At 56.1% G+C, this 26826-nt stretch overlaps 4 protein-coding genes across 7 annotated transcripts; 2 read left to right on the top strand and 2 right to left on the bottom strand.

The window, feature by feature from the left end:
• Positions 1-1708: 1708 nt before the first annotated feature.
• THOC3 (THO complex subunit 3) lies at positions 1709-5554 on the bottom strand. 3 transcript variants are annotated; one of them, XM_054217415.1, is made up of 6 exons: positions 5159-5554; positions 4562-4718; positions 3499-3703; positions 2998-3159; positions 2807-2907; positions 1709-2457 (listed from the first exon to the last, which is right to left on the bottom strand). In XM_054217415.1, exons 1-6 carry the CDS (start codon positions 5363-5365, stop codon positions 2294-2296), a joined length of 996 nt encoding a protein of 331 aa, XP_054073390.1. In that variant the 5' UTR covers positions 5366-5554; the 3' UTR covers positions 1709-2293. The 3 variants fall into 3 exon arrangements, with proteins under 3 accessions (XP_054073390.1, XP_054073391.1, XP_054073392.1); XM_054217416.1 differs by having other exon boundaries at positions 5183-5551; XM_054217417.1 differs by lacking the exon at positions 1709-2457 and adding an exon at positions 2534-2614.
• On the top strand, positions 5494-13652 carry SIMC1 (SUMO interacting motifs containing 1). Of its 2 annotated transcripts, XM_054217410.1 has the most exons (11): positions 5494-5627; positions 6410-6625; positions 7187-7924; positions 8169-8389; positions 9129-9198; positions 9603-9748; positions 10193-10372; positions 10826-10954; positions 11923-12079; positions 12161-12245; positions 13207-13652. In XM_054217410.1, exons 1-11 carry the CDS (start codon positions 5502-5504, stop codon positions 13425-13427), a joined length of 2289 nt encoding a protein of 762 aa, XP_054073385.1. In that variant the 5' UTR covers positions 5494-5501; the 3' UTR covers positions 13428-13652. The 2 variants fall into 2 exon arrangements, with proteins under 2 accessions (XP_054073385.1, XP_054073386.1); XM_054217411.1 differs by lacking the exon at positions 6410-6625 and having other exon boundaries at positions 5497-5627.
• A 1821-nt stretch (positions 13653-15473) lies between these two features.
• On the bottom strand, positions 15474-23199 carry KIAA1191 (KIAA1191 ortholog). The gene is made up of 7 exons (XM_054217418.1): positions 23055-23199; positions 22782-22972; positions 21347-21473; positions 19614-19738; positions 18194-18300; positions 17738-17874; positions 15474-17305 (listed from the first exon to the last, which is right to left on the bottom strand). The coding sequence occupies exons 1-7, from the start codon at positions 23080-23082 to the stop codon at positions 17097-17099; spliced, it is 924 nt and encodes a 307-aa protein (XP_054073393.1). The 5' UTR covers positions 23083-23199; the 3' UTR covers positions 15474-17096.
• An 82-nt stretch (positions 23200-23281) lies between these two features.
• ARL10 (ADP ribosylation factor like GTPase 10) lies at positions 23282-26744 on the top strand. Its single transcript, XM_054217414.1, has 4 exons — positions 23282-24087; positions 24648-24810; positions 25017-25192; positions 25659-26744. Exons 1-4 carry the CDS (start codon positions 23596-23598, stop codon positions 25833-25835), a joined length of 1008 nt encoding a protein of 335 aa, XP_054073389.1. The 5' UTR covers positions 23282-23595; the 3' UTR covers positions 25836-26744.
• The last annotated feature ends 82 nt before the right edge of the window (positions 26745-26826 follow it).

Below are 26826 nucleotides of genomic sequence, written 5' to 3'. Positions count from 1 at the left end.
CCATGCGTCCTCGTGTCCGCTGCTCACGCTCCCACCCGCCCCGAGTCCCCGCTGTCCCCCGGGGGCTGCCCACGGCGTTGTGCCGAGAGCCCCCCGACACGCTGCCGGGGTCCCCCCGCTCTGTCCCCTGCAATAAAGCCAGTGCGGGGCCGAGAGCTGCTGGGCCAGTCCCAGGCTGGGAGCGCCTGGTTGCCCCCCGCCGAAGCTGGACACACGGGCCCCCCCGGGCCTGGGAAGGGATCCCTGGGCAAGCGCCCTGGGCATGCCCCAGGAGATGCTGCTTGCACCCCAAGGGGGGGACGCGGGGGCATGCCATTGCCCTGTCCCATCCCTTGCCGCACCGTGCTCCCCCCTCCCCGTGCTTCCTCTGCCACCACCCCCAGCCGCTCACCAGGGCCCTTCCCGGGAGGCGGTGGGCAGCTCGGGGCCCCGCAGACATGCTGTGACCATCCTGCTCGAACTAGTCTTTGACAAACTAATAAAATAAAGGGATTTGTACATTGCTCCAGCCTCTTCTCAACCATTGCTTCCCTGGGGCCCCGCGCCAGCTCCCTCACCCCTCCATCCCCCTCAGCGCTGAGACCTGGCAGCTCATCACACCAGGGCTCACCCCAGACGGCACCCAAAAGCACCCAAGGTGAATGGAGAGGCCAGACGTGGCTCACAGAGCCCTGCTCAGTCCAGCTGCCTCCCCACACCCCTGTGCCCACCCTACAGGCGCCCTCTCTGGGGTTGAGGACAAAGTAAAACGCATGGGTGCGGGTGGGCGCCCGTCCCATGGACATCGCAGGGGCGCTTCTGCCCCTTCCCCCTGACTCTGGGACTCCCCTCACAGAACGACTGGGGATATCTCTGGGCTACAAGGGCTGTTTCTGGTGGGTCACAGCCTTCTGCCCCAATAAGAGCAGGGGCACGAGGCAACAGGCAGGCCCTGGGCAATGGGGTACCTCACGCGCCCCTCGCCAGGCAGGGCCCCTGGCAGTGCCTGGGCTTGGCACAGCCCTGGAGGCCTCCGTCAGAGTCAGCCTCAGCTTCGACTGATTTGCCATCATTTACCAGCAAAGAGCTCAGCTGTTACCCAGGCGGCATCAGCAGAGCAGTCACCTGGAAAAGCCTCTGTCAGAAGAAAATATTGGGGTAGGAAATGATAGAGATCTTGCAGGCAAGGTCTCCATCGCAGGCAGGCTGCGCCCACACCTCCTCCGCAGCGACCATCTTCCCTGTGACCCAGCACGCCGGGGGGGGTCAGAGCCCCGTGGCTCTCCCTGGGGAGCAAGGATGGGGGAGGCACGACTTGTCACCCCGGCAGGGGCGCAGGGAAGGGCTGTGCCCGGGGCCAGTGGCCGTGGTGTGGGACAGGTGGCATCTTCTGCTGGAGCCACGGCCCTGCTCCATCCCTGCGGGGTGCTGCCAGGCGGGAGAGGGGTTACAGGAGCGGGACAGGTCCCTGCGGCTGTCCCCATCCTCTGTGCGGCTGTCCCCATCCTCTGTGCGCCCTCCCTGGTGTCACTTGTCCCCAGCGTGGGGGCGCAGCGCCCCCTGGTGGGGCGACAGCGCAGGACACTGGGGACAGGCAGCGGGGACAAGGGGGACGGCCCCTCGACACAGACCCCTCAGCCAGGGCCCTGCCATAGCCAAGGGGAAGGAGAAAGGAGAAGGGAGAGGAGCTCAGCACCCCCCTTCCGCCCGCACAGCAGCCACAGGCACCTTCATTATGGAAGAGGATTTATCAAAATTAGAAAAAACAACCACACATACAAAAAAAAGAAAGGGAAAAAAAAAAAAAAAGCCCCAGCTGGGGAAACATCCCCCAACTTGCATCCCCCCACCCCTCCCCTCACTGCCCCAGTGCGGGGAAGGGACACCGGGAGGGGAAGGGGCAGGCTGTGCTCCTGGGGCCGCCCTCGCCACCAGGCCATGCGGCAGAAGGGGACGGTCACGCAGCTTATCAGTGCTGGGGAGCCTGGAGCTCCTCTCTGGGGAGTCACCTTCAGTGACTGACTTTCTTTGGCCACTTGCCTTTGGAACAAGCCCCCCATGCCCCACAGAGGAGGCGGCGGCAGCCCTGAAACAGCGAGGGGGGCTCTGCTCGCATCACCTCCCCTCCTCCGCGGCACACAAGCTGCTTCTGTTATAAATGCTCCCGAGAGCAGTGCGCACAGAGCTGAGCCAAAGATCGCAGCACTGCCAAGCAGGCAAGGAGGGGGGCCATGTCCTTACCCTGTCCTACACTAACTAAGCATTCTCCCATCCCCGAGAGCAGGGAAGCGTTGCCTCCCCCGGTGTGGTTTCATTAGGAGTCATTGGGGAGCCCAAAGAGCTTGACAGTGCCTGCCTCCCGGCTGCTGTCGTATTTGCCATCTTTGTCATCACAGGCGAAGGCCAGCAGCGGCCTCTTCGGGTGCCAGGCCACTGTGAAGGTGGGGGACTCGCACTGCACCTCCCAGAGCTTCTCTCCTGCATGGAAAGAGGGCCACATCAGCCTCTGCCCCATAGCGCGCCCCTGCCACGTCAGCACGCTGCCCCGCAGTGCGCACCAGAGCCCAGCACCTGCTTCTTCTCTCCCGCGTAGGGCAGAGGACGAACACACACTGCTTCAGCGCCTTTTAATCACCTGGTGACAAGGCACAGACATGACAGGCACGTCTACCGCAGACTAACGAGGCAGAGGCTCCCCCTCATGGCGCTCTGCTCTGCACAGCCAAGCGGTTCCTTAGTAAACCAATACTCCCAGTGCCCTCCCAGCTCCACCAGCACTTCTCCCTCCAATTCCCTCCTTGCTGTTCCCCAAAAGCAAAACCGTTACCTGTCTCCACCTCTGCAATATCAATGAAGTGATCTTCCGATGCTGATGCCAGCATCTTCCCATCGTGGCTGAAGCTCAGTGTTCGCACAGGCCAGTCAAGCCTGCAGCAACAGAGCGAAGCAGACGGTGAGCCATCTCCCGCACGGTCACCGGAGAGGGGAGGAAAACAACTTCGGGACAGCACTACTTACCTTGAGAAGCACCTCACACACACCAGTTCATCCACGTCCCAGAGGCTGACTAACGCGTCAGCACTACCCGTGGCAAAGTACTTCCCCATGGGATCGAACTTGATGCAGATGCAGTTTGAAGGATGGGCATTGATGGACTGAATGGGTTTCAGCTCTGGGTAGCTGTGGAGATGAAGGGAGAGGGCAGGAAGCAGTGAGAAGAGTGTAGGATTCACGGGCAGGTCGGACTGGGGCTGCGAGAACCAAGCTGGTGCAAGGCCAGGCTCTTGGAAACCTTGAGCATTGAGTGACCGAGGCAAAGCATCAGGGTCACTCCTGGGCAGCCCAGCCCAGCCCAGAACTGGGGCAACCTCAGCTCCACGCAAGTTCATTCCCACCAGAGGGCTGGGAATCACTGGGGTGTGGGACTCAGGTTCCCGAAAAGCAGCAAAGGGGCTGGCAGACTGATGTCTGCCGCAGCCAGCTCAGCTACCCTGCCCACCCACTGCCACAGGCACCTACCTGAGGATGTTGATGCAGCCGTTCCCATTAGTGAGGAAGAACATGTTGTTATCGTTGTTCCAGGAGATCTCATTCACCTCAAACTTGAACTGCTCCTCAGCTTTGGAGCGATGTGTCTTGGCATCAATGAAAGTGACCACGTCATCCTTGTTCCCCACTGCAATGGTCTGTCCATCAGGGCTCCAACAGATGTTGATGTTCTCCCCTGGAGGGACAGAAAGGCAGCAGGTCCCGTTTCCACCCAACAACCCACAGCAGCCACAAATTAAGCAGACAGGCAGCTTTTAATCCTGATCCAAGGCCACAAACTGCTCCGTTAACTCCAAACCACTCCCAAAGGGGAAAGACTGCCAGGTCTGCAGTCTAACGCACAAACCCTATACAGCAACTGTCCAGCAAATACATACAGTTATTGAAAACTGAACAGGTTCAAGCCCAGATGACTACATCACTGCTCTTCCCATTTCAGCTAAGATGGGACCACAGCAACCACCAAACAAGATCAGCTCAAAGATCCTCTAAACCCAGTGATCTTCAAGATCCAGAAAAACCAGAAGCCAACAATAAATACATATGAATAACAGTAAGAACAAGGCAGGTTTCTGTTTGCCATCTTACAATGCCATTTCCAGCCCTGACAATTAAAAATTGGAGATTTCCAAGGGCAAAGATGGTATCTGGGTTAACCAGCCAATGAATTCGAATAATCGCTTTCTGAATCCACGCAAACTTTTACTTCCACCATGGCTCTCTGCAAACATGACTTTCGCCAGTCTCCAGCCTTGCAGCCCACAGACTCCAGATCCAAGTACACAAGACGTTTTAACAGTCAGCATCATATTTCAGTAGTTTCTCCAGTCCTGACAGCAGAGTAAATCAGCCCTCACGTTCACTGCTGCTCCTTACAGATGAGTGCAACACAAAGATAAAAGCAGTCAGCAAAGATGCCCCCATCACCAACACCTAGAAGAAGGATCCAAAGCGCTGTGCTACTGCAGCCGGGTCCCACGCAGCAGAAGTTCTGCCAGGACCCAACAGCCCTCCCGGGAAGGCGGGGACTCACCTTTGGTATTGACAGTGGCGATGCACTTGGTGGTGCGGACGTCCCAGATGCGGATGGTTTTGTCCCCCGACGCCGTGACGAAGAGGTCAGGGTTGCTGGGGTGCCAGCAGAGCTGATCCACGCTGTCCCCATGGCCCCGGTAGTTGTTCTCCTTCACCTAGAGGGAGAGGACAGGCATTCAGGGAGGGATGAGCCCAGCTCTACCCGCCTCCTGCCCCGGATCCCGGTATGCTGCACCCTGCTCCGCTGTCGGTTACCGGATGGGGCAGGAGCCCAGCCCAGCGCCCCACCACCATTTCAGTCACGCTTCCCACCGGCCTAGAGGAGCCCCCCCGCCTCCCCAGCCAGGCACCAGCTCCAGCCCCGGCTCCCTGGCCCCGGCCGGTGGGCTCCTCTTCCCGGTACAGTCCCCGTTTCCAGGCCTAGTACCGACCACCGGGGCCCACTCCCGGTTCGAGCCACCCGTCTGAGCATCTAGACCCGGGAGGGGTCTTTGGTACCGGCCCGAATCACCAGTCCCAGCCCAAGGGTTCCCTGCGTGCCCCGGTACCGGCCCGAGTGGCCGCTCCAGGTGTCCCCCGGTGCCCGGTAACGAACCGCGCGGTGCCGGGAGGAGCTCACCAGCCGGTCCTTCTCCAGCAGGAAGACGCTGGCGGTCTTGTCGAAGGAACCGGAGGCGAGGCGGCGGCCGCAGCAGCTCCAGGCCACCGAGTGCACCTTGGCGCCGTGCGCCGGGAACTCGCGGCTCCGCGTGTTGGCGCGGAACAGCTCCTGCATGGCCTGCACGTAGGGCGACAGCGCCATGGCGGCGGCGCCGGGGCCGCCACCGCCGCCGCCACTGACGCAGTTTCCGCCGCGCCGCTAGGCCCGACCCGGCCCCCGGACCGAGCGCTGCCCCCCCCGCCGCCGCCAGCCCGTGGGGGGCGGAGCTGCCGCCAAGATGGCCGACAGCGTCGTCCTCATAAGCGACTCGGAGGCTGAGGGCGGCCGCTCGCCACCGCCGCACCGGCGTCGCTGCCGTCGCCACCCGTCGCCGCGGCGGCGGAGCGCGGTGCCGCCCCCCGCGGTGAGTCGGCGGCCCCCGGGGCGGGGCGGGGCGGGGCGGCGGGGCCTCCCGCCGGGGGGCGCGGCACCGCCTGCCCCTCACAAAGATGGCGGCGCTTCCGCCGCGGCCGGGGAACGGGAGCCGCGCCGGGACATGAAGCCTCGAGGGCCGTGGAGGGGCGCAGCGTGTGTCGCAGAGCCGCGGCCGTGTGTTCCCGGGCAGCCCGGTCCCCTCCGTCACCTCCCTCCTGGCCCTAAGGAGGGCTCGGGTCCCCCCGGCCACGTCCCACCAGCAGAGGCCTGGTCCCCAAGCGTGTCCCCCTGGGGGTCCCAGCCGTCTTGGCCAGAGCCCCCTGCCATGGAGCGTCTTGGTCCGAGGAGGGTCCCAGCCGGCCAGGACTCAGCCCCTCGGTGGGGATCCAACCCTGGGCCGTGGTGGGGCGGCCACTGTCCCCCTCACCTGGGCCACCCTGTGGACAGGGCGACGATGGGCTGGTGTGGTGGTGGTGGTTCAGGGCACATTTTCCGTTGGCCCCAGTTATGATGCAAGTCTCTAACACCGGCAGTTCCGTGGCGTCCGGGGCAGCGGGGACGGCTGGAGCCAGGGCAGCCCCCGGCCCTCCAGGGCTCCACCGGCATCCCGGAGCACGCCAGGCCTGCTGGGTTTTGTCACTTCCCCAGGCTACACATGGCCTCTCCTCGGGAAAGGCAGCAGGGCTGAGTCAGGGGAAGAAAAAAAGGATTTAAATTGTCCGCAAAACATGTTCCTCCTTTAAGATGCTGAGGGGTTTGTTTTTTTTCAAGAGCAAACAGGCTCTCACCCCTCCCGGGCACATCGAGATCCCGAGAAGTGCCGTGTCCTGCCTGCCGGAGGTGCGGACACAGCTGCCTTCCCCTGCCCGCCCCTCGGACAGGCGCGTCCTTGGAGCTCCGGGTGCTGCATCACCCGGCGAGGCCCGGATGGGAGACCCCAAAGTCTCGGGGCTGCCTCAGCTCTGGCCTGGTGCCATGGATGTGAAGGTAGCTCTGTTCCCGGCCGCTCGGGTCCGTGCAGTGGGTGAGGCTGTGCTGCAGGGGCGGGGGTGACGAGATTCGGATCCTGCGCTGCTCCTGCCAGGAGCCCCTGGGGATGGGGGATGGCAGCGCTCGCAGGGCTCCCCTTGCCCTCCCTGCGCACCGCAGCAGGGACGGCTTTTCCCCATCCTGGGAGGAAGCTGAGCGGGCAGCCAGGCGCGCTGCAGGCCAAGGTGAGAGGTGTTTGGAGCAGAAGACACGGCCATTTGCTGTAAGGAACCCGGGGGGAGCCGGGGTTTGTCTCTGCCAGGAGCTGGGAAGAAGAGCCCGGGCTGGGCGCAGCCATGCCGCCAGGGGAGGCCAACGCTAGAGCTCGGGCTGCTGCCTCACAGACTGCCCCGTCCCCTCAGCCAGGCAGCAGCGTGTTTGTCCCTGGTTTCTTGGTCTGCTGCCAATGGGCCCCTTTTCCCCCTTGGGCTGGGTTGTCAGTGCCATCACAGCAGAGATCCCTGGCAGGGGAGGACCGAGACACCATCACTGACAGCGCTGGCCCTTCTGTCCCCACAGGAGATTATCGATCTGACCTGTGAGGACACGAGCACAGACCCGTCACCGTGGAGCAGCCTCACCATCATCGACCTGACGGAGGACACATGCAGCCCCCCCACCACTGGCTGGGCTGACCAGGGCCCCGGGCAGGCTCCTGCTGCCCCAGCAGCACACACGTCCCATCCCCAGCTCTGCTCCACCACAAAGCAAGAAACAGAGGCAACATCGGGGCCGAGCCCTGCTGCACCCTCGCACGATGCTCCCACGGAGCCCAGCGCCACCACGGACATGGCAGAAAGCGCAGAGAACTGGAGATGCTTCTCTCCCGTCTCCAGCTGCCACAGCTGCTCCTGCAGCCCGGAGCAGAACTGCAGCACTACCACTTTTAACAGTGACTTGGGCTCCCTGGCCAGCATGCAGCTGGGCTCGGACCTGCTGTCCCCGTCCCCCTCCAGCCTGGACAGCAGCAGGAGCTGGAGATCCTGTAGCCCAGAGGAAGAGCCTCCCCACCTCGGCCAGCAAAGGGAGCTGCCCCCAAGGCTGAGCCCTGCCCCAGCCATCCCCCCAACGCCAGTGAAGGCCCAAGAGCCTTTGCTGGAACCAGGTGACTTACGACACGGAGCAATCCAGCAAGTGATCCCAGCCAGGTCCAAGGCTGACAGCAAAGCCTGGCTGAACAAACTGCACTATTTCAGGAGGAGCGGAGTCCAGCACCTCTTCCTCCAAGGCATAGCACCCAACAGGGAAACACAGCAGGTAAACAGGGTTCAGAGTAGCCACTGCCAAGCCTGGCTGGAGCCTGCTCAGAGCAGCCCCTGCAGTAGAGGACGGAGCAGGGAAAGCTCCTGCTCTGCTTCCCATTTCGGGGGAAGCTTTGCCAGGCAGTTGGGATCTCTGGTTATTGCAGTTCCCTTCGCGGTGGGCCCCACATCACAGCTGGGTTCCTCTGTGTTGGGGAGAGCTGGTTTTCACCCATTGCCTTGCCTTGCCTTGCACGCAGCGGAAGCCTGACCTCATCCCCAGCGGGAAGCTGAGCATGGTGCGCACCACCATGGAGGAGAACTTCCTGGAGGGCACCTTGCATTTCCTGGGCGAGTTCGTCTCCTGCCAGCACCGTCCCCCCAAAGAAATCATCTCCCACCTGATCAGACAGATCCTGTTGAACCCCCACCAAGGGGAGATCCTGAAGGACACCTACATGCTGCTGATGAAGATCCAAATGTACGTGTTCCTTTTGCGATGGTGCCCTGGGGCTGTCTAGGTGCTCCGGGGGGCCTGCCCAGCATAAAGGTTATTCTTCCTGGTCCTCACCCATGCAACAGGGAGCGATTTCCCCTGTAACCCAGGATGATCCTCCTGTGACCAGCACAGGCACACCCCGGGCTAAGGGTGGGTCAGGACCATTGCTGGCCCAGACAGCAGCAGCTAAACCCCTGAGTGGATGGAGGAATGGGGGCGGTGAGAGAGGCAGGGGATGCTGAGACAAGAGGGAAAGCAGCTCCAACTACATCATGAGCATGCTTTAATCCTTTAGTAGCAAGCCCACACAGTGCAGGGACAGCCTGTGACACTAGGGAGCATGTTTGCCTTGCTCTTGAAGAGATCTCGTTCTTCTCTGCTGTGACATGGCAAAAATGCCTTCCCTGGGCTGCAGCAGGGGCCATGGGCTGGAGGTGGCTGGAGCGGTTCCCCTGCCGCCCTCAGGGTTCCTGCAGAGAGGCCCAATGTTTTGTGAGGCCACAGGCCCAGGAGTGTCGATGTTCTCCATGGAATACCGCCCCAGTCAGGTGCTTCTGAAAAATGAATGTAGTCAGGGGAGGAGAAAGGGAGAGGGCAAAGGTGGAGAGGAGAAGGCAGGGCAGGCCCCTGAGCGAGTGGGCTGGGGAAGGGCCAGGGGCTGCCGTGCTTCCAGGCAGGTGGTTGGGCAGTTCAGCACAAATGGACAGTGCTGTCCTTGCAGGCTCCATCCAGCCAACGTCGCCACGGTGGGATGGGACTGGACGCTGCTGAAATACATCATGGAGGACCAGGTACTTGGCACCGCGTGTGTCGCACGGGGCAGGGATCATCCAGTATGCGGTGCCTGAGGATAAGCGTTGCCCCAGGGCCTCATGGCCGTGCCCTGCTGCAGAATGGGCCAATGCAACACGCAGTTTTATTGCGTCCGCTGAGGGCAGCGAATGCTTAGTCTGCTGCGCAGCTGTAGGCACATTGTGTCATCTGAAGAAGACACAGCAGCAGAAAAGGCCTCATTGCCCCAATGCAATGGTACAACAGGTCCAGCCAAGCCCCTGGAGCACGGCCTGATCCAGGCAGCCCCTCCTGGAGCTATTCCTCGGTCATGTAAATCAGCCCATTCCTGAGACAGCCAAATTCCCAGATGCTTCTTGCCCTGCTGCTCTGCCAGGCTTATACCGTCTCCATCTGCCCTCAGGAGAAGCCCCCTGGCTGGCTCCTCTTCCTGCAGTACGTGGTGCAGACCCTGGAGGACGACTTCCAGGAGAACCTGAGGTTGCGCCTGCTGCAGAAGTCAATTGCCAAGAAAGTGCTTTCGTGTGACACGTGCTTCAACAATGTCAAGTAAGGGATGCCTCGTCCTCCCCTGTTCTCTAACCAGATACTGACAGGCAGGGGCTCAGGGAACACTTGTTGAGACTCCAGGTTAGACTTTCCAGGAAACCAGCTTGGGAGACAGAGGGAGGTGTAGGGGCCAAACATAAAGAACAGGAACAGGTTTACAAAAACAAACCCCCAGAGATAACGCAAGACATTTGTGGCCACAGCCTAGTGGGCATTTCCCAGAAACAAGGTCAGATTTGCATTGCTCAGGACGGGACTGAGGAGGAGGCAGTCCTGTTGACAACTGCATAAATCTGCTGCTCAACAGAGCTACTCTCTAGCCTCTCCAAGCAGATGAAGAATGCATCCCACCCTCGGGGTCTTTCCTTGAACTCCAGGTGGATCTATTGGTCAGAATGCAGCAAACCAGGCCTGTCCCTGCTAACGTTCCTGTTTCTGTGACAGGGAGGTGGTCGAATGGTTGATCACAGCAGTGACAGGAGTCGGGTTCTCCCAGCCCCAGGAGCAGCCACAAGAAATTACATCCTCTTCAACAGAAGCAAGGGCTGAACACAGCTCATCTGCACCATGTCTGGCCAGCACTGACCAGGCAGAGGTGGCTCCACCAGCTTTCTTTGCCCAGAGGTAAGCCCCAGAAGTCCTGGCTGCTTGCTGTCAGTATCGTGGGGCCCAAGTCAGGGAGAAGCCAGAGTCTCTCCCTGTCAGGTCAGGGAAGCCAGGCTGAATGTAAAGTTCTCCTTTGAGGTAGACGTACACTCGGTGAGCAAGAGACTTCCTCACCTGGTAGGAAACTCTCAGTGAACGTCCTCCTCTTACATGTAGCATAAGGCTGGAGCTCTTGGCCCACCGCCCAGGCTGCCTCATGCTTCTCCACCAACACCCAAGGGCCCACCTGGGGATTAGCTCTGCTTCCAAAAGCATCAGATTCAAAAGCCACCAAGAGACACCAAATCTAGCCTGCTACGTTCCCCTGCGTCTTTCCCTGCAAGGCGTGAGGCTGAACTAGGTGCCATCCCCACTGCTTTACTTTGCAAGCCGAGGGTAGTGTCTCCTGGTGCTGACTGTCTCTCTAACTAGGGTGATGCTCCTGCTCCAGCGGATGTTGTCCATCGCAGTGGAAGTGGACAGATCTCCCAACTGCAGCTCCTGTAAGATCGCAGATGTGATATTCCCATTTATACTGAGTATTCCCCTGAGGAGCCAAAGGTGAGACAAACATGTACAAGGCAGCATCTGCCTGTGTCAGCAACAGTCTTACTCCTGATCTACATCCAAGTCTGGATGCATAAAATACCAGAGGGTGTAGAAAGACAGGCTCATTTATGACTAGCCAAACACATGGTTGTTGGACTGACAGATCCCATGGAGAAAGAACATCACCAGCTGAACGCATCTCCCCAGCTTGTGTGTTTCTGAGAAAAGTTGATTCTCCCACTTGTTAAAGTTGCAGGACCTTAAAACAGTAAAGTCGGTCTGAAAAGCAGTACTCTGCATCAGCATGGTCACCTACTGGCAAACTCGGCACTGATTCCCAGGGACAACTGAGAAGCTCACCAAAAATATGATGCAGTTCTTGCAGCTTTGCCTTGACATGCTTTTGTTTGCTTTTCTGAGAAACACAGTATTTGAAGCCAAAGCACAAGGGCCTGACTGACTCTAGCATAGACGCGAGACCACTAGACCCAGAGACATTTCAAACCTACGCTTGCCAGCCCCAGCAGGCAGCCCTTTCGGACCCTTTTAGCAGAACTCTGAGCACTCTGGGTCTAACCAAGACAAACTGACTCTAAACAAGCTATTGCTCCTACCAGGACAGATCTCCTAGATCCGGCTGGCTGCTGACCCCACTTCACACTTGCTTGGCTGTGCTCCCTGCAAGTCAGCAGGAATGGGTAACTTGTGCACAGGCTGCTGGGCAGGGTGAAGCGAAGCAGCTAAGCTTGCTTCACAGACTGTACCGACCTCGAGTTGCCACAGGTCAGACCCAGTGACGTAAACATGCCCGTGGCCAAGCTGCATAACAAATGTCACCCTATCACATCTAGTGATTTTCCTTCCACTGCACTGCTGAGCACCACCAGACCAGCACCACTGGGACACCAGGAACATGCTACAGCAGTTGTCCCTGGTCAGGCTGTGCTGTCTCACTCAGAGTAAATCCCTTTATCTTCCAGGGAAGCTTTCTTAAACACCATGGAGAGTCACCTCCTGCGCTGTAAACTGCTAGAGCTGCTGTTCCAGCATAGTTGCGATGTACCCACAACCTTGCCCTTGTCTCTGGCCAAGATCCTGTACTTCCTGAGCCACTCCTCTGTGCTGCTGCAATACCAGGTATCCAGTCCAACCTCTCCTTTGCCTTATTTTCTCCTGAGAAAACCTCTTCTAATAACCAAATACTGTTTCCTGTCATAGGATGAAACAGCAACATGGCAAAGATGGGATGAGATGCTGCAGTACCTGAGTTTGCTGCTGATGAGTTACCAAAATGTAATACTGGGTAAGCAGCCTGTTCTGGCCTTGATAAACACAAATCTCATCAAGACGCTGCAGTAAAACAGCCAAAGTACCCTTCCTCCTCTCTTCTCATAATTCTTGAACTCCCAGCCACCGAGTCTTAGAAGGATAGTGTGCCTTCATCCACGCCAGTAACTATTCCCAGCAGTCAGAGCAAAGAGCGATGTTGCATCAAGCAGAGCACCCAACCTGCTTTGGGAAGTTTAGCCCCTAAAAAATAACCTACTTCCTAAAGGATCAATCCCAGCAAGTACACATGGGGGTGCTTTGTACCCACTGTTGTCTAAGTTGCACACCCAGTGGGTGGAAGAATAGGGTGGTTTAGGAGGAAAAGCAGAAGTCAAAGGCATGGTAAAGCCAGGACACACTTAGCAGACCGGGCAAGGAGCACCACCCACAGTAGCCATGGAAGGAGCAGTATTTCTGACCCCAGGAGAGCAGCACAGTCACAGAATACTCCCTAAACTCCCTAAAGTTGTTTTACCAGAAAATTCTTTAAGTCCCTTCCCTACTTCAGCTGCTTTAGCCCAGGGTTAAGGCTCTCATGGAGGAATGTAGAGGACAACCCACCATCGCACATGCACAGAGTTTTATTCTCCCTGAAGCCCTAGATGATCACTGTTGTTAAGCTCTTTGGAGACACTCCTTTGCAGCTGGAAAGCTGTCCAGTCTGCCACTAGCACAGCAGAAGAGGATGCTACAAGCCCTGCCCCCTCCCCATTTCTTGGGCTCTCTCCACAGGCAGACCAAGCTCCAGGAGGGGAAAGTACCTTCTTCCACCAGGCTAGTCTTGTGCAGCAGCAGCAAGGAAACCATGAGAGGATCAGCACAGTTCCCAACCGCTCCTCACCACGGTGCTGCCCATGGCATGCTGCGATCTGTCCCTGAACAGGTCAGGCAGCCCGCTGTGCATTGCCTCTCCCCACCAACATTTCCTCTTGCAGGGCACTTGCGGAGCTCGCTCAACGACCGGATGGACTTGATCATTCAGAAAGCCAAGCCCAAGCTCCAGGACAGCGATGACATCAGCCATCTGGACGTTCAGCTGAAGATAGAGGACTTCATCAGCCGAATGCAGGAGGCCCTGGGGCAGCCTTTTCCCTGGCAGATCATGGAGAAACTGTGCATGCTTCGGGAGTTGTTCCTTATTGTCACTGCTACCTGATGGAGACAACCACTGCGGCAGGGGGCACAAAGAATTTCACGTTTCCTCTATAAAACCCCATCAGAACCCCCATCTCATGCTGCAGTTGCAAGTGTCATACATCTCATGGGTTTGTTGATACATTTCTTCGGAAAAATGCCTGGTTTACACGGTCCCAGAATTGCTTCATTCTAGTTTTACAAGGAACTTTGTACACTTTTAAAAAAATAAATTATTTTCGTATTTGCCGAGACTCTTCCATCTTGGTGCCAGCCCTGCCCAAAGGAAGCCCAGAGCTCTCAGTGTACCTTGGGATAGCATTACACAAACACAGCCATAAACTGACAATAGTTTGTACAGCCAGCAAAATGCCAAAATACCTGTTCAATATTTAGGGAAAGGTGATAATATTTAAGAAAAAGAGCAGGTGTGGGCTGCAGTGAGGGCATTCACAGTGCAGAGATCCTCAAGCTATGCTAATCAGGAGAGGAACATCTCTGTTCCAAATCCAATACATCTACATGACTTTGCCCAAGGTGATTAGCACGTCAAGAGGGAGGACTGGATAGCAGCATCAGCTGAAAAGGCTGCGCCTCTTCCAGAATGCACTGAAGTGTCTGCAGTGCGGACAAGTGTGCGTGTTATGATGAAGATGAATGTTCAATGCAAATACACTGCCATCAACTCCAATCACAGCTGAGGCCAGAGCACAATTAGGCATTTCTATAGAAAGCCTGCTCAGGCAGTTCAGAAGCAACAGAGGCTGGGAGAGGAGAAAGACTCCTGTAGCTGCCCCACCACCCCTTTATCTGCCTCTGTGGCAGGCAGCCCTTGGCAGGGTCCTACTGAGGAGACCAGAACCTAGGAGCATCGAGCGGCACAGTCACAGCCAGGAATGGAGCAGTCCTGATGTTAGTGCTGCACACACTGAAGACCCGGCAGCTGCTGCACAGCGAGACCTCCTCCAGCAGCCTGGCTTCAGTGAGCCCAGAACTGTTTGGAAGGATCTGACCTGGGACTCTCAGGTTTGCTCCTTGTTCTTTAAGGAAGCCTCCTCCCAACTGCCAGATGTAGAACAAACCACTCATCTGCATGACATTGCTCCTAATCCAGGAATAAGCCATCCAGGGAAAAATGACGTCTATTTTGTGCGTAGTAGCCAGAAGCATTCCCAACAAGTGCTCCCTGCTCTACAAAGCTGCTCTTCCTGCATGGTATGCTCACCCAGGTATGTTCTCCAGTTAAGTCCTTTTAACTGGATTAGATTTCTATCATTAGATTAGAAAAGAAGCTGCAATCCAGCAAGAGGTCCAGAGTTATGGATGTTATTTTGTGATATGTTGGTCATATCCCCAAGAATGATGTTGGAGTAAAATACAGAAAGTAAAATGAAATTATCACACTAAGAGGCCGCACTTTAACCCAGCCCTTCCAAACTAAACTATGAGATTAGCCTGTGTCACCAAGACCTGCAGCAGTAGCCTGTACCAGAGTACTTGGGTGCTGCAGGATCCGTTTCATCCCTTTTAGTTCTGCTAACGCTCTAGAAGCACAGGAAACACCAGTGTTCAGCTCAGGCATCCCCAGCCCAGGAGAACTGTGTGCTCTATCAGCAGTACTTTGGCAGCTACAAATGCTACCGCAGCACTCAAACCAGAACTTTTCAGAGGAAGGCAAAGCAGAGACGGCCACACCACTGGGACCTGGGCACCTCTAGGCAAACAGCAGCCTGGCTCTCACACCCATGCCCACCTCCACAGTACAGGTGCAAACACAGCACACAAGCTGCAAGAGAGGCAACCTCACGAACATGAAGAACACCATTGGAATAGCTCAAGAAAAGACAAAGACTGCATGTTTAGTTTCATCTGCACAAGCACTAAGACAGGACTGAGTCCGGCTTTAAACCCAGTCTCCCTGTCAAAAGGGAGTTTCAGAGAGCTAACATTTTACCCTAGTGCAAGTGCTGCCAGAGCCTTGTTAGGCAGAACCTTGACCCCACACTCACTGGACAGCCCCACGTTTCTTCCACAGCTGCTTTGCCAGCGCTAACGCACACCAAGGACCTCCATTCACAACAATTTTATTTTCTTGTAACAAACAAACAAAAAAATCATACACATTAGAGACATGAATACAGACAACAAATAAATTAATGTCAAATGACAGACTGATTGCCAAGGTGCAAATGAGCAGTGACAGTGAGAACTGCTGGGTTGGGTGGGAGACTTTCAACACAACACACCATTGGCAGTTCTGTTGAAGCTTGAGAGGAAGCAGAGCCACAAAACGTGCTGCTTCAGAGGGGAGAGCAACTAGCCAAGCGAGCCAACCCTGCCTCACCCTCCAGGAGGAATGTTTGGTTTAAGGCAGAAACCCCAGAGCTCAATGGTTACCAGCTGTTAAATAACCTCTGTATAGTGTCCTGGCAACAGAGAAGCTTCCAGTACCAGATGCAAGGCTGCTGCTGCCACCTCGCCACTAGAGAAAGCCTGCTGCTGGCCAAGGGAGCTCTGCAACACAATCGTAAGATCAAGAGAGAGGAGACCTGTTTGCCACAGGACAGGTGAAGGTTACAGAGCAACACTGCCTATAATGCTTAAGGGATTAGATGTGGAAGTTCCTTCCACTTTTCATGAAAGCAAGTTTTAGCTGTTCCCAGTAACTGGTTCTGACTTGGCCAACAATTACATACAGCTGTACCAGAGCAGGGGGGAATGTTCAGCCTTGATCTGCCCTCAGTCCTCCCCCAGCCCTGCAAAATGCATTTAATGATGATAAAGAAAACCCAACTATTTGAGAAGTGCCTCTGGTGTCCAATACACTTCTACATGATTCAGAAAAGATACTAGAAAAAAAAACAAATTAAAGCAGCACCCAGAGTGCCAGAACATCAGTAAGTCTGTTGTCTAGGAGAAGGCAGGACAGTGTTGTTTTGCAAAAAGAACAGAGGAGGATTACTTGGTTCAAGCCACATCAGCTCTGGTCATTTCCACCTTTTTGGAGGAACAGGAAGAGTTGGAGGAGAAGCAATTCTTCCTTGTTACTGCCAAGCCCCATTAGATTCTGCTCCCTGCCTTTCTAATACGAGCATCTTAGAATGGTCACTGCTCCATTTTTCCTTTAAAAGTATCCAAGAACAAAGACGTACTAGGTGTTGAACTATAAGGTCACACTGGATACTAAGGGAGCACCACATTTAAAACTGACCCACCGCATTCCCAGAGCAACTTCTTTCTGGCAGTTAATGGTCCAGTTGCTTGTTTTCATCATTTTCTGCTGGCGTTCTGTATATGCCAGACAGAACCACAGTCCTCCTGAGGATACTGCAGCACTGAGCAGGACAAGACAATCAGACTACAGGCAGACAGGCCAACCTGCTTGCACACCACATGCTGTCCTGTCCACAAAACATGGTTCAAGGTTTCACTGTGGTGTAGTGTACCGGGAAACACATTAGTGCAGCCTAGCAGACCGAACTGGTGCAGTGCAGCAGACAGGATGGTTTACATTGGTTTAGTACTAGTGCAGGAGTTTTTCCAAGACTGGCTTTAGGAGGACAGTCACAGCTGTGTCCTTTTGAGATGAACAGCTGGAAGGGAGACTTTCCTATTTTACTGCAGCACAATGGGACAGGGAAGCAGAGCCTAAGACACCCTGTAGCCCACTAAAGACACCAGAAGCTTCTTCTCAGAACCCGGTGGGAGTGAGCACATTCAGATCCCGAGGTTTGATATTATGGGACCGTGGAGATTGTTTCCTCCCTTCTGTGATTGGAATGTCCATTTTGGGTGGCTTGAAGGTGACTGGATCCTCTGGCATCCTAGTAGCCTGAGCACGCATCAGCTCCATTGGGGATGGCTTCTGGGCACCCTTATAGGATTGGATGGTAAATCCTCCTGATGAAAAAAATCACAGCAAGTAAGACCTAGGAAAAGCCGCCAAGTCCTTTTTCTGCTGCTGCCAGGAGTGAGCTGTGTCACTGATGTTCAACACTGCAGAAAGCCTGTGCAAGACCCAGCAGCTTCATGTCATCTAAAGCCTATTCCACATCAGTGGCTGGCACTTCCAGTTGTGGTTCCAGACAGCAAAGACAGAGTGAAAATCTGTCACCTTCACACCCTGCCCTTCCACTGCAGCTCAGTGCAAGTTATGGCTACTTTCAGATCCTTGGCATACGTTTTACCTAACTGCTTTATATTTAGGCACAGCAATTATATGAATAGCACGCATTCACAAGGCAAGCAGGATAAGACTCCAGAAATGGCAAGTTTGCTCTGTGACAATTCTCCCATAGCTCTTGCAGGGCAGAAGATTTTTAGAGGACATACCTGGATCATTGGTGGATTTCTGGATGGCTTTGGGTCCAAAAAAGCTCCATCTTTCAGATGGCAATTTGTCCCCACCAGCTTCCATGGCAAAGTCTGGGCCAGTGACAGAAGTAGAGGATCCCTGACTAAACCAACCCCTAGGAAAAAATCATTGAGATGTAGAAAACATGAGAATAAATACTTCTAGTGGCCCCACTGTGCCAGGAACTTTACATATAGTTATCAGGGGCAATTTAAACAATCTTGATAGGTTTGTTACCACCCAGGATGAAGATATGTATGCCCAAGTTCCACAAGCTTTCCAACATTTGGATCTATCCAACACAAATCCACAGCAGGGGCTGAATTTCACCCCTCAGACAGTCCCTCACTGGTAAGAATGTTATTTGTAGCAGCTCCCACCTCAGCAGCCTGTAGGAAACCAAAGGCGGCAGTGGTCTGCCAGGAACAGAGTACCTGCTTTTATGCTTGGGAGAGGAGTGGGGGGTGCTGCTTGGAGTGGACTGCGCAGAAGAAGCCTGTTTGTCATCTTTTGTTGTCTCTCCACTCTGCATTTTTAGCTTCTGTTAGGAGAGGCAAGAGAAACACAGAAGCAACAGAGCTTAAATACAAGACATAAGGAACAAACAGCAAGTTTTATTGTCAAAACTGGACTATTGTTTATATCACAGGTGATAAAAGATTTCAGTGTCACTTCACCTAAAGATAACCCAGTATTATAATACTTGCATGCACCCCTCAAGCTTCTTTCCAGATCAGATATGAGCATTTCAGAAGTGCACTACACTCAAGACATCCTCCAGACTAGAGGAAGTAAAATCACACCCATAGCTCACTCTGCAATTCAGAGTCACCACCCAGCAGTAACGCGCTGCCTCAATACCAGCATTCACGGGGAGGTTGCAGACGTAGCAGAGCTACCTTACGCATTAGTTCTGGTACCTGGTAACAAGCCTAAATGCCACAGCCACCATTTGTCCGCAGCACTTTTCAGAGCAACAAAGCTTCCAGGCACACAAGTTCTTTAATGAAGGTGAGACCGGACCTCGTACAGAAGTCTCGAAGCACTAGACCCTGGGAAGTGACTCACTACAACAGGATGGGAACACTGCTCTAGAACATGGCGCTGAACTGCACTGGAAGAGTACGCCTGGTCATGAAATAAACAGGAACCGGGTGTATGGGAGCCAGGTTATTACAAGTCAGACAGTACAAACTGAACTTTGCAGAAGTCACTTGAAGGGCAGTTATAGTTCAAACGCCAACCACACAGGCACCTTCTCAGAATGTTTCCTGTGCCTATCCACGCCATGCTAATGCAATTCACCAACACTGTTATTGAAACTTTGACCTTGTGGGAGTACACTCAGAGTTCACTATTAAACTCCAGCTGCAAGATTACTGTGGGCAACTGAGCTCACCAGAAACATGTTGATTCAAGACCTTTGTCTTTATTTCCAGTAAAAGGCAAGCCCATTTCATCTTTCATCTGGGAACTTCCACATCAGAAATGCAGGGTTTACAAGTTCTCTTGGAACAAACAGTTACAGCAGTCAACTGCACAGCACCATGCAAAGGTACAGCAAGAAACTAGATTCTGGGTAGGGTTGTCCCCACTTGCAAAGACGACTGTGATAGTCTGGCATGACTGTGCAATGTGACAGATTTCAGAAAAAAGTTTGTTTCAAAACTATAAAAGGCAAACACTAACTTTAAAATGCAAGAGGGTAACCTTTGTTACACAGTAAGCTAAAAGCCTTCAGAGGAAGCAGTTTATGGAGAGTCCTAGCAACATGCTCCAAAAGTTATGTCACCAGATAAGTGTTAAGCTAGTACACAACCTACATGGAGAAAGCCAATGCAAAACAAGCCTTACGTGAACTGCCTCTGCCACTCGGTGATACTTGGTCTCCTCCGTAGTGAGGCCTTTGTGGGGAGTGTAGCCAGCATCTCTCAGTCCTGCCTGCTGCTCAAAGCGCTGAATGCTCTCCTGAGTCTGCTCTGGAAAGGACAAGAGCACATCTTCACACAGAAATGCCACCACAAGGAGTTCTAGCAAACAAAAGCAACTTCAGCAACCAAATGCAAGGCCTTTTTTTCATCATTCATACCGAGATATTGTGGCAAGTTGACAGAGGCAGCAAAATGAAGCTAATGAGATATTTTGACTTGAAAACTATCCTGAGTCATAGAGCTAAATCAGATGAACAGCGATTTGTCCTGAATCACCAGATGTATTACAAATGCAAAACCTGCAATTAAACCCATCTTGCCCCAGAAGCTGCACTCCTAATTACAGCTTCCTAAATCCAGGAGACCCCAATAAGCTGGACATTTTAAGTGGCCTTCTAGATTCAAGGGAGGGTTTTTTTGGCCAACAAAAAAAAAAAAATGAAGTCTTCTGAAAGACTGACCAGACTTGGCTAATCTGACAATCACAGCCTTGCAGAACAGCTGGTAAAGACTCCCAGTGATTCTAGACAGGTAAAATTAGCTATTTCAGCCAAATACAGAGCCAGCATCTAATACACAGATATCAATTTCAGTTATGAAATATATAAGCACTTCCACCCCCGGCATAAGATGCTCACTCCCTAGTGAAACTAAGAAAAAAGTCAAAAGGAATTCAGGCACAAAAAGATTACTGGAAAAGCTCAATGACTTCTCTAAAACAGTAACACTTCCCATGTTAATGTTAAATTATTTTCAGGGATAGTGCACTGTATGTATGAGAAAACTAGAAGACCTTTGTCTGTTTATTTCCAACTTGTGACTGAATGTTTTCCTGGGAGGTGGAGGTTGGGGCTCCTGACTTCTTACTGCAGAAGAACATTTTCAGGCCATCATGGTTTTAACTAGATTAGCATTTTATCATTAGACTAGAACAGGAGCTGCTTTTTCCAGAAGAAAGTCCGTATTCCTGAAAATCTATAAGCCTTTGGAAGCATTGCTTGGATGAAGCTCAGATCCCAGCTGCTAGAAGAGGAGGCAGCAGGGACAGATTAACACAGGAATAATTCCTCTTGCTGCAAATGGGCATGTCTTCTCTGCAAACGTAACTGACCCAATTTGATTTTAAAGCATCATGATCTACAAGGTTTGTTTTTTAAAAAGTGTTACGGTTAGCAAGACAGCTGCTGCTGCTATTAACTAACATAAATGCCAGCAAGTGCTCCATTAGCACAGTATATCAGCTCTCCACACCACTCCGGTTAATTTTTAGAGCTTTACCTGTCATTCAGAAATACCAAGTTAATAAGCAAACAGAGTAGCAGCAGCAGCTGCCTCTGCACTCCAGCAACAAGGTGGCGTGGACTGCAGTGTCCTATCAGCAGGTAACATACCCTACACACCTCCCTCCCTCCTCACACACCTCCAGCACCCACCCACCTCTGTGGAAACGCAGAAGCAGTAACTGCGGCCTATTCCCTAATTCCTTGCTCCTTCTAGAAGCATCCTCCAAATAAGCCTCATACAGCTCAAGAGCAGAGTCTGAACCCACGAGCTGTCCAGAAACTCTGGCAGTTACCTTGAGGCATTACCAAGCCAGAGCACGCTCATGTGCCCACACACCCCATTAGCCACCACATCAGAGGTGAGAGCTCTTACTTGTAATGAGAGAGTTCATGATGATGTGAGTGGCCTTGGCCTTCACCACAGGCACCTTGTTCACACTTTCAGTAGACGATGAAGGAGTTATGACGGGTGCATTCATGTTAGCATCCCCTTCCTCAATCTGTGGAGAAGCAGCAGGGTACAGTTGAAGACAAGAAAGTATGTCAGCACCTTGCCAGGACACGTCACTACTCAAATGAGACACAAGGCCAAGCTGCTCTAGCAACTAGCCTTCATCTCATGGGAGGAACCCATACACTATTCTCACTACAGCCCAGGAATGTTTAGAGCTTGAACCTTACAATTCTTAGCAATGAACAAGCAACTTGCATCAAACATTTGAAAACCTACCAGGCTCAGAGCCAACAAGTTGTTAGTCTAAGTACAAAAAGGTGAACAGGAAAGAAAACACAACTTATCTACTTCCATTCTTAGAACTGCAAATTGGACTTCAAGGTCAACTGGACAAACGCACCCTTCCACAGACAGCTCAGAAACACAAACTATTTACAGAATGGCAGTCACACAGATTAGAGGCTCGTGTTTAGACCTTGTTTTCCCCCCTCATTTGTTCTATCAGTTTCTTTCTCAGTGGTTATAGCTCTAACACTGATGATGAGACCCTAGCAACAAAGAACCAAATAATAAATGCTAGAAAACAAGAAATCCTGTGAAACACAGACTTCCTCCCTCCTAACACCAGAGTTACTGTTCCCTGACCGGACAGTTTGCTTTTTGTGCCAAACCACAACTTTAGGTTTTCTTCCATGAGAAAGATTTTAAAACAAAATGAGGTGAAAAGTAGAGGTTAAGCTGAAAGGGACACAGAGCTATTTACTTCCATTCAACAACATTTAACTTCACTTCAAACTTAGACTGTAAATTTAAAAGAGTTGGTCCTGCACTCAAAGCATCCCTGTAGTCATTTCGCAGAACAGTTTGGGTTGAAGGGACCTTCAAAGATCATCTAGTCCAGCCCCGCTGCTGCAGGCAGGGACATCTTTCACTAGACCAGGTTGTTCAAAGCCTCCTCCCATCTGACTTCGGACACTTCTAGGCATGGGGCACCCACAGCTTCTCTGGGCGACGGGTTCCAGTGTCTCACCACCCTCACAGTAAAGAATTTGCATCCAACTGAAAACTACCTTTTTGCTCTGATTTCATTACACCTGGCAACGGCTTTTTTTACCCATAAACGCCTCCTGTAAGCAAGGAGACTCCTCGAACACACCTATCTCAACCATGCCCCGGTGTTCCCTCAACAGAGCCAGGCAGCAAAGCCGGTCCCTTGTCCCCAGCACCTCCCCCGGGCTCCCGGGGGGGCGGTTGTCCCGGTGCGGTGCCTCGGCCAGGCCCGAGGGCCGCCCTACAGCCACAGGCAGGAGGCAGGCCTGGGACAGTGCCACCGCGGCAACCGGCCAGCCCGTACCTTCGAGAGCTCCTGGTACTTGCGCTCGGGGATGACCGGCTGCTTCCAGAGGACGTTGGCGCACAGGTCGGCGGGCGGCGGCGTCATAGGCGCCGTGTCCTCCAGGGCGTCGTCGTAGCTGAAGGCCCGCCGCGGCACGCCGAGGGGCAGCGACATCTTGCCCGGGCGGGCCCCGTCGCCCTGCTCCAGCGCTGCGGACAGAGAGGGCAGCGCTCAGCGCCGCGGCCTACCCGGGCCCGCGGGGGCGGAGGTGGGGAGGGGTGGCGGCCTTACCGGGAGCGTCCGGCTGCCGCGAGCTCATGGCGGCGCGGCTGAGGCTGGCTGAGGCTAGCGGGGCTCGGCGGGGGGAGGCGGGCCGGGGGCCGGTGGGCCGGGCGGCACCATGGCGGACCCGCACGGGACACACGAACGCCGCCGCCGCCGCCAGCGGAGGGAATCACAACCCCCCGGGAGCGTTCTTATAGGCGCGCAGATCTCGCGAGAGCTGGCGACGGCGCGCGGGGCACGCTGGGAGCTGTAGTTCAGCCCTCGATGGGGCACGGTCAGCCGGGAGGGCGTGGCTTAGTGGAGGGGGCGTGGCCGGGCGATTTGCCGCTGGGGGGGCCCGCCGGGTCCGGACCCGGCGGGGTTTGGGGCACGGGCCGGGCCGGGCCGCCGGTCCCTGCCCGTCTTGGTACACCCGCCGCCTGCTCCCGCCCGACCACGCTCCGGCCCCCCGGCAGGGGTGCCCAGCCCGCCCACCGCCCCGGCAGCGGGGCTGGAGGCCGCGCACGGCGGCACCAGGGGAGGCCCCGCAGCCGCTCCCGCTGGAGGGATGGGTTGCGCCACCGGGCAGGATTGCCGGCACAAACGAGTCGCGTGGGTGCCGGGCTGGCGTGGCGCCCCGGGGCGGCTCACGCGTCCGTGCACCGGCTGGGCGGGCCCTGCTGCCTCCCGCCCCGCCTCCCTCCCATCCATCCATCCATCCATCCATACAGCCCTCCGTCCCCTCCGTCTCTCCCCCACCCTCCCCGCCGTCGGAGCGGCCCCTTTAAGCGCGGCGGTGACGTCAGGGGCGGGCACAGCTGGCGCTGGCGCGCGGCCCGCGGGCACAGCTGGCGGGGGCAGCTGCCGGTGCGGCATGGGTCCGCCCGGCGCGCTGCGGGAGCTGACGCTGGCCCTGGGGGCCGCCGTGGCCGCCCTCGGCTCCCTCCTCTTCATCGCCGTGAAGATCTACTTCCGCGGCACCGGCACCGGCACCGGCTGGGGCGGATGGTGGGAGCGGGAGCTGCGGGAGCTGCGGGACCGAGCGCCCCCCGGCGACGCGGTAAGCGGCGGGACAGACCCTCGCCGGGATTCCCGGCCACAGGGTCGGGATCTCCCCGGGATCCCCGATACCAGGAGCCTATTACCGGGATCTCAGGGCGGGGATGGGGCAGGGGGTCGGGATTCCTCCGGGTTCTTCAGATCCCCGAGACCGTCAAGCTGGGGACGGGGCAGGGGGTCGGGGCCGCCCTGGTGATCAGCCGGCTGGGGAAGCCCGTGGATCGCCAGTGGGATCCCTCGGAGCACGTGGGGCTGGGAAAGAGGGAGTGGGGTCAGGACCCCCGTGGGATCTCTCACCAGGATCCCCCTGGAGCTGGTCACACTGGATTCCCCAGGATATTCCGCAGGATGACAGCTCTCGGGGACCGTCCTGCAGCCCGTCCTGATGGGAAAGGGGCTCCCGGTCTGAACCACCCCTGGAGCCCACCGGGCTGGAGATGGGGGCACGGGGGCTGGGGGGACTGTCAGGACCCCTTGCTCCAGGCTGGTCCCTCAAACAGCTGCCTGAACGTGGGGCTCGGGGTGCCGGGACCAGCCCCACACCCTCCTGTGTCCCCACAGCTGGACTGGCGGCAGGTCCTGGTGCTGGGGCTGGATGGGGCCGGGAAGAGCAGCGTCCTGCACTACATCTGCAGCCAGAAGGCCAGGGACCGCATCGCACCCACCCACGGCTTCAACTCTGCCCAGCTCTTCGTCAAGGGGATGGAGATGGACCTGCTGGAGGGTAAGGCTGGCATGGCCCTAAGGTGGCCTCAAGGTGGCCCCAAGGGCTGAGCCCACACGGCCCAGAGGGTCCCCCCACCCGCTGGCACCAGGCTGGGGACACCGGGCATCCCGGGCAGTGGGAGGTCTGGTTCCCTGGGGTGCTCTCGGGAGGCAGCAGCCCCGCTTGCCCCCACGCCGGTGCCTGATCCTGCCCATCTCCCGCAGTGGGCGGCAGCCAGAACCTGCGGTCCTACTGGCCCCACTACCTGAGCGAGGCCCATGTGCTGGTGTTCGTGGTGGACTCGGTGGACAGGTCGCGCCTGCTGACGGCGCGCCAGGAGCTGCACGCACTGCTGGCCGCCGAGCCCCGGCTGCCAGTGGTTGTGCTGGCCAACAAGCAGGTGGGTGTCCATCTGTCCATCCAGCCCTTCAGCTGCCCCCAGAGCTGTTTCCAGTGAAAGTGTCCCTTCCCAGGGCCCCGAGGGGAAATCCTGACACCTAAAATCCACCAGCACTTGTAAAATCTCATTTCTGGGAGCCCATCTCCTTCAGTCTTCATCAGGAGGCGTGGCTGCTGTTACCAGTGCCCCGGCAAATGAGTTTCAGGAGAGCACCCAGGCGGCAGCATGCAAAATCGCCGAGGGGAAATACATTCCCAAGGCAGGTGGCCAAGCGCGTGCCTGGTGCTGCTTCCCCTGAGCGTGTGCCAAAGCGACTCCAGTGCAGCAGCGAGGCAGCCCTGCCTGCGCACCATCCCCGCCAGGACGGAGCTCCTGCCAGCCGGCAGCACGGCTCCCAGCACTGCGGCCCCCAGCACTGTGGCCCCCGGCACCGCTCCCCTCCTGAGCGGCCGCCTCTCTCTTGCAGGACAAGAGCGATGCCCTGAGCACGGCAGAGCTGCAGGAGGAGCTGGCCCTGCACACCCTCAGCGGGCAGCGGGAGCTCTTCCTCCTGCCCACCAGCGCGACCTGGGACAGCCTGAGCACCGCCACCAGCGTCCTCCACGTGAAGAGCCTGCTGGTCACCCTGCTGTCCCAGCCCTGAGCCCACGGCAGGGGCAGACAGGCTCCCACCCCGGTCACGGCTCCTCTTCGGGCTCTGTGGAGGCGGCTGGGTGGGTGCCGCTGGAGCTCAGACTCGCTGGTAGCAAGCTGCCAGTCCTGGGGCATTCACTGCACCCCACCAGGTTTGGGGTTGAGCTGCCGCACGGCTGCCCTCGGGGAACACGAGCAGCAGGCTCTGCTCTCTGCTGCGGGGAGAGGGCAGCCGCCTCCCCCAGTTCAGGGATGAAATCTCCCTTGGGCTGGAGGCACAAGCACGGCTCTTACCTCCGGGTGAGCGGGAACGTGCAGCACAGGGCAGGGCCCTGCACCTTCATGGAAGCCCTGTGGGATATTTAAATGAACGGGGCCGGACAAGCGAGGTAGCCCTCTTGCCCACTGGCATCCCAGGAGATGGGCTCTCCTTCCCAAAAAACACGCGGAGTTACTGCTGGCGAGCCCTGCCAGTATGGTGCACACCAGTGGGAATAACCCAGGCTGTCCCTCACCAGGGCTGAGCACAGCTCTCAATTCCCCCAACTGTATTTAAAGCCCTGTCTAGGAGATGAAGGCAGGTTTTGGGCAGCCCTGCACTTCCCCATCACCCTCAACAGGGCTAAAGACGGGCTGTTTGATAGGAGCTGAACTCAGCAGGCATTTGCCCCCCTGCCTGGTCTCCCTCCCTCTCAGCTGCCCCGGGGAGAAGGGGAAGGAGCCAGGCTCGGGGCTGCAGGAAGCCCTGCCTGCAGGCGGGAGAATGCTGGGTCCGGCCACGGGATACCAGCTCCTGGAAAACCCATTGGGGAAGCTGGGGAGCACATCAGGGAAAGGGAGCACAGGCCGGCCGGTCCCTGCTGCGAAACCTTTTGCACAGTCGCTGCTTCCTTTTATCAATAAAAGAGACTGCTCACTCTGCGCTGCCCTCCAGCTCCTTGGCGGGGAAGGAACCTCCAGCCCGGTCTCCCAGGCTGCAGGCAGGAAGGTCGCTTGTGGGG

Source organism: Rissa tridactyla, chromosome 11 (assembly GCF_028500815.1).
Source record: "Rissa tridactyla isolate bRisTri1 chromosome 11, bRisTri1.patW.cur.20221130, whole genome shotgun sequence".
Taxonomy (NCBI): domain Eukaryota; kingdom Metazoa; phylum Chordata; class Aves; order Charadriiformes; family Laridae; genus Rissa; species Rissa tridactyla.
The sequence above is the reverse complement of the archived record's forward strand: the minus strand, read 5'-3'. Positions and strand labels throughout refer to the sequence as shown.

What these genes read in the sequence shown, in the direction of transcription:
- THOC3 (XM_054217415.1), bottom strand. Translation starts at nt 5,365, where the DNA reads ATGGCGCTGTCGCCCTACGTGCAGGCCATGCAGGAGCTGTTCCGCGCC. An exon ending in GCTCCTCCCGGCACCGCGCG is followed by an intron (nt 4,719 to 5,158) that starts GTTCGTTACCGG and finishes CTCTCCCTCTAG; the next exon opens with GTGAAGGAGAACAACTACCG. An exon ending in GGCTGCATCAACATCCTCAG is followed by an intron (nt 3,160 to 3,498) that starts GTAGGTGCCTGT and finishes TCATCTCCACAG; the next exon opens with CTACCCAGAGCTGAAACCCA.
- SIMC1 (XM_054217410.1), top strand. Translation starts at nt 5,502, where the DNA reads ATGGCCGACAGCGTCGTCCTCATAAGCGACTCGGAGGCTGAGGGCGGC. An exon ending in CTGGTGCCATGGATGTGAAG is followed by an intron (nt 6,626 to 7,186) that starts GTAGCTCTGTTC and finishes CTGTCCCCACAG; the next exon opens with GAGATTATCGATCTGACCTG. An exon ending in CCAGCTTTCTTTGCCCAGAG is followed by an intron (nt 10,373 to 10,825) that starts GTAAGCCCCAGA and finishes CTCTCTAACTAG; the next exon opens with GGTGATGCTCCTGCTCCAGC.
- KIAA1191 (XM_054217418.1), bottom strand. Translation starts at nt 23,082, where the DNA reads ATGAGCTCGCGGCAGCCGGACGCTCCCG. An exon ending in GCGGCAGCCGGACGCTCCCG is followed by an intron (nt 22,973 to 23,054) that starts GTAAGGCCGCCA and finishes CTCTGTCCGCAG; the next exon opens with CGCTGGAGCAGGGCGACGGG. An exon ending in GAAATCCACCAATGATCCAG is followed by an intron (nt 17,306 to 17,737) that starts GTATGTCCTCTA and finishes TTTTTTCATCAG; the next exon opens with GAGGATTTACCATCCAATCC.
- ARL10 (XM_054217414.1), top strand. Translation starts at nt 23,596, where the DNA reads ATGGGTTGCGCCACCGGGCAGGATTGCCGGCACAAACGAGTCGCGTGG. An exon ending in GAGCGCCCCCCGGCGACGCG is followed by an intron (nt 24,088 to 24,647) that starts GTAAGCGGCGGG and finishes GTGTCCCCACAG; the next exon opens with CTGGACTGGCGGCAGGTCCT. An exon ending in GGAGATGGACCTGCTGGAGG is followed by an intron (nt 24,811 to 25,016) that starts GTAAGGCTGGCA and finishes CATCTCCCGCAG; the next exon opens with TGGGCGGCAGCCAGAACCTG.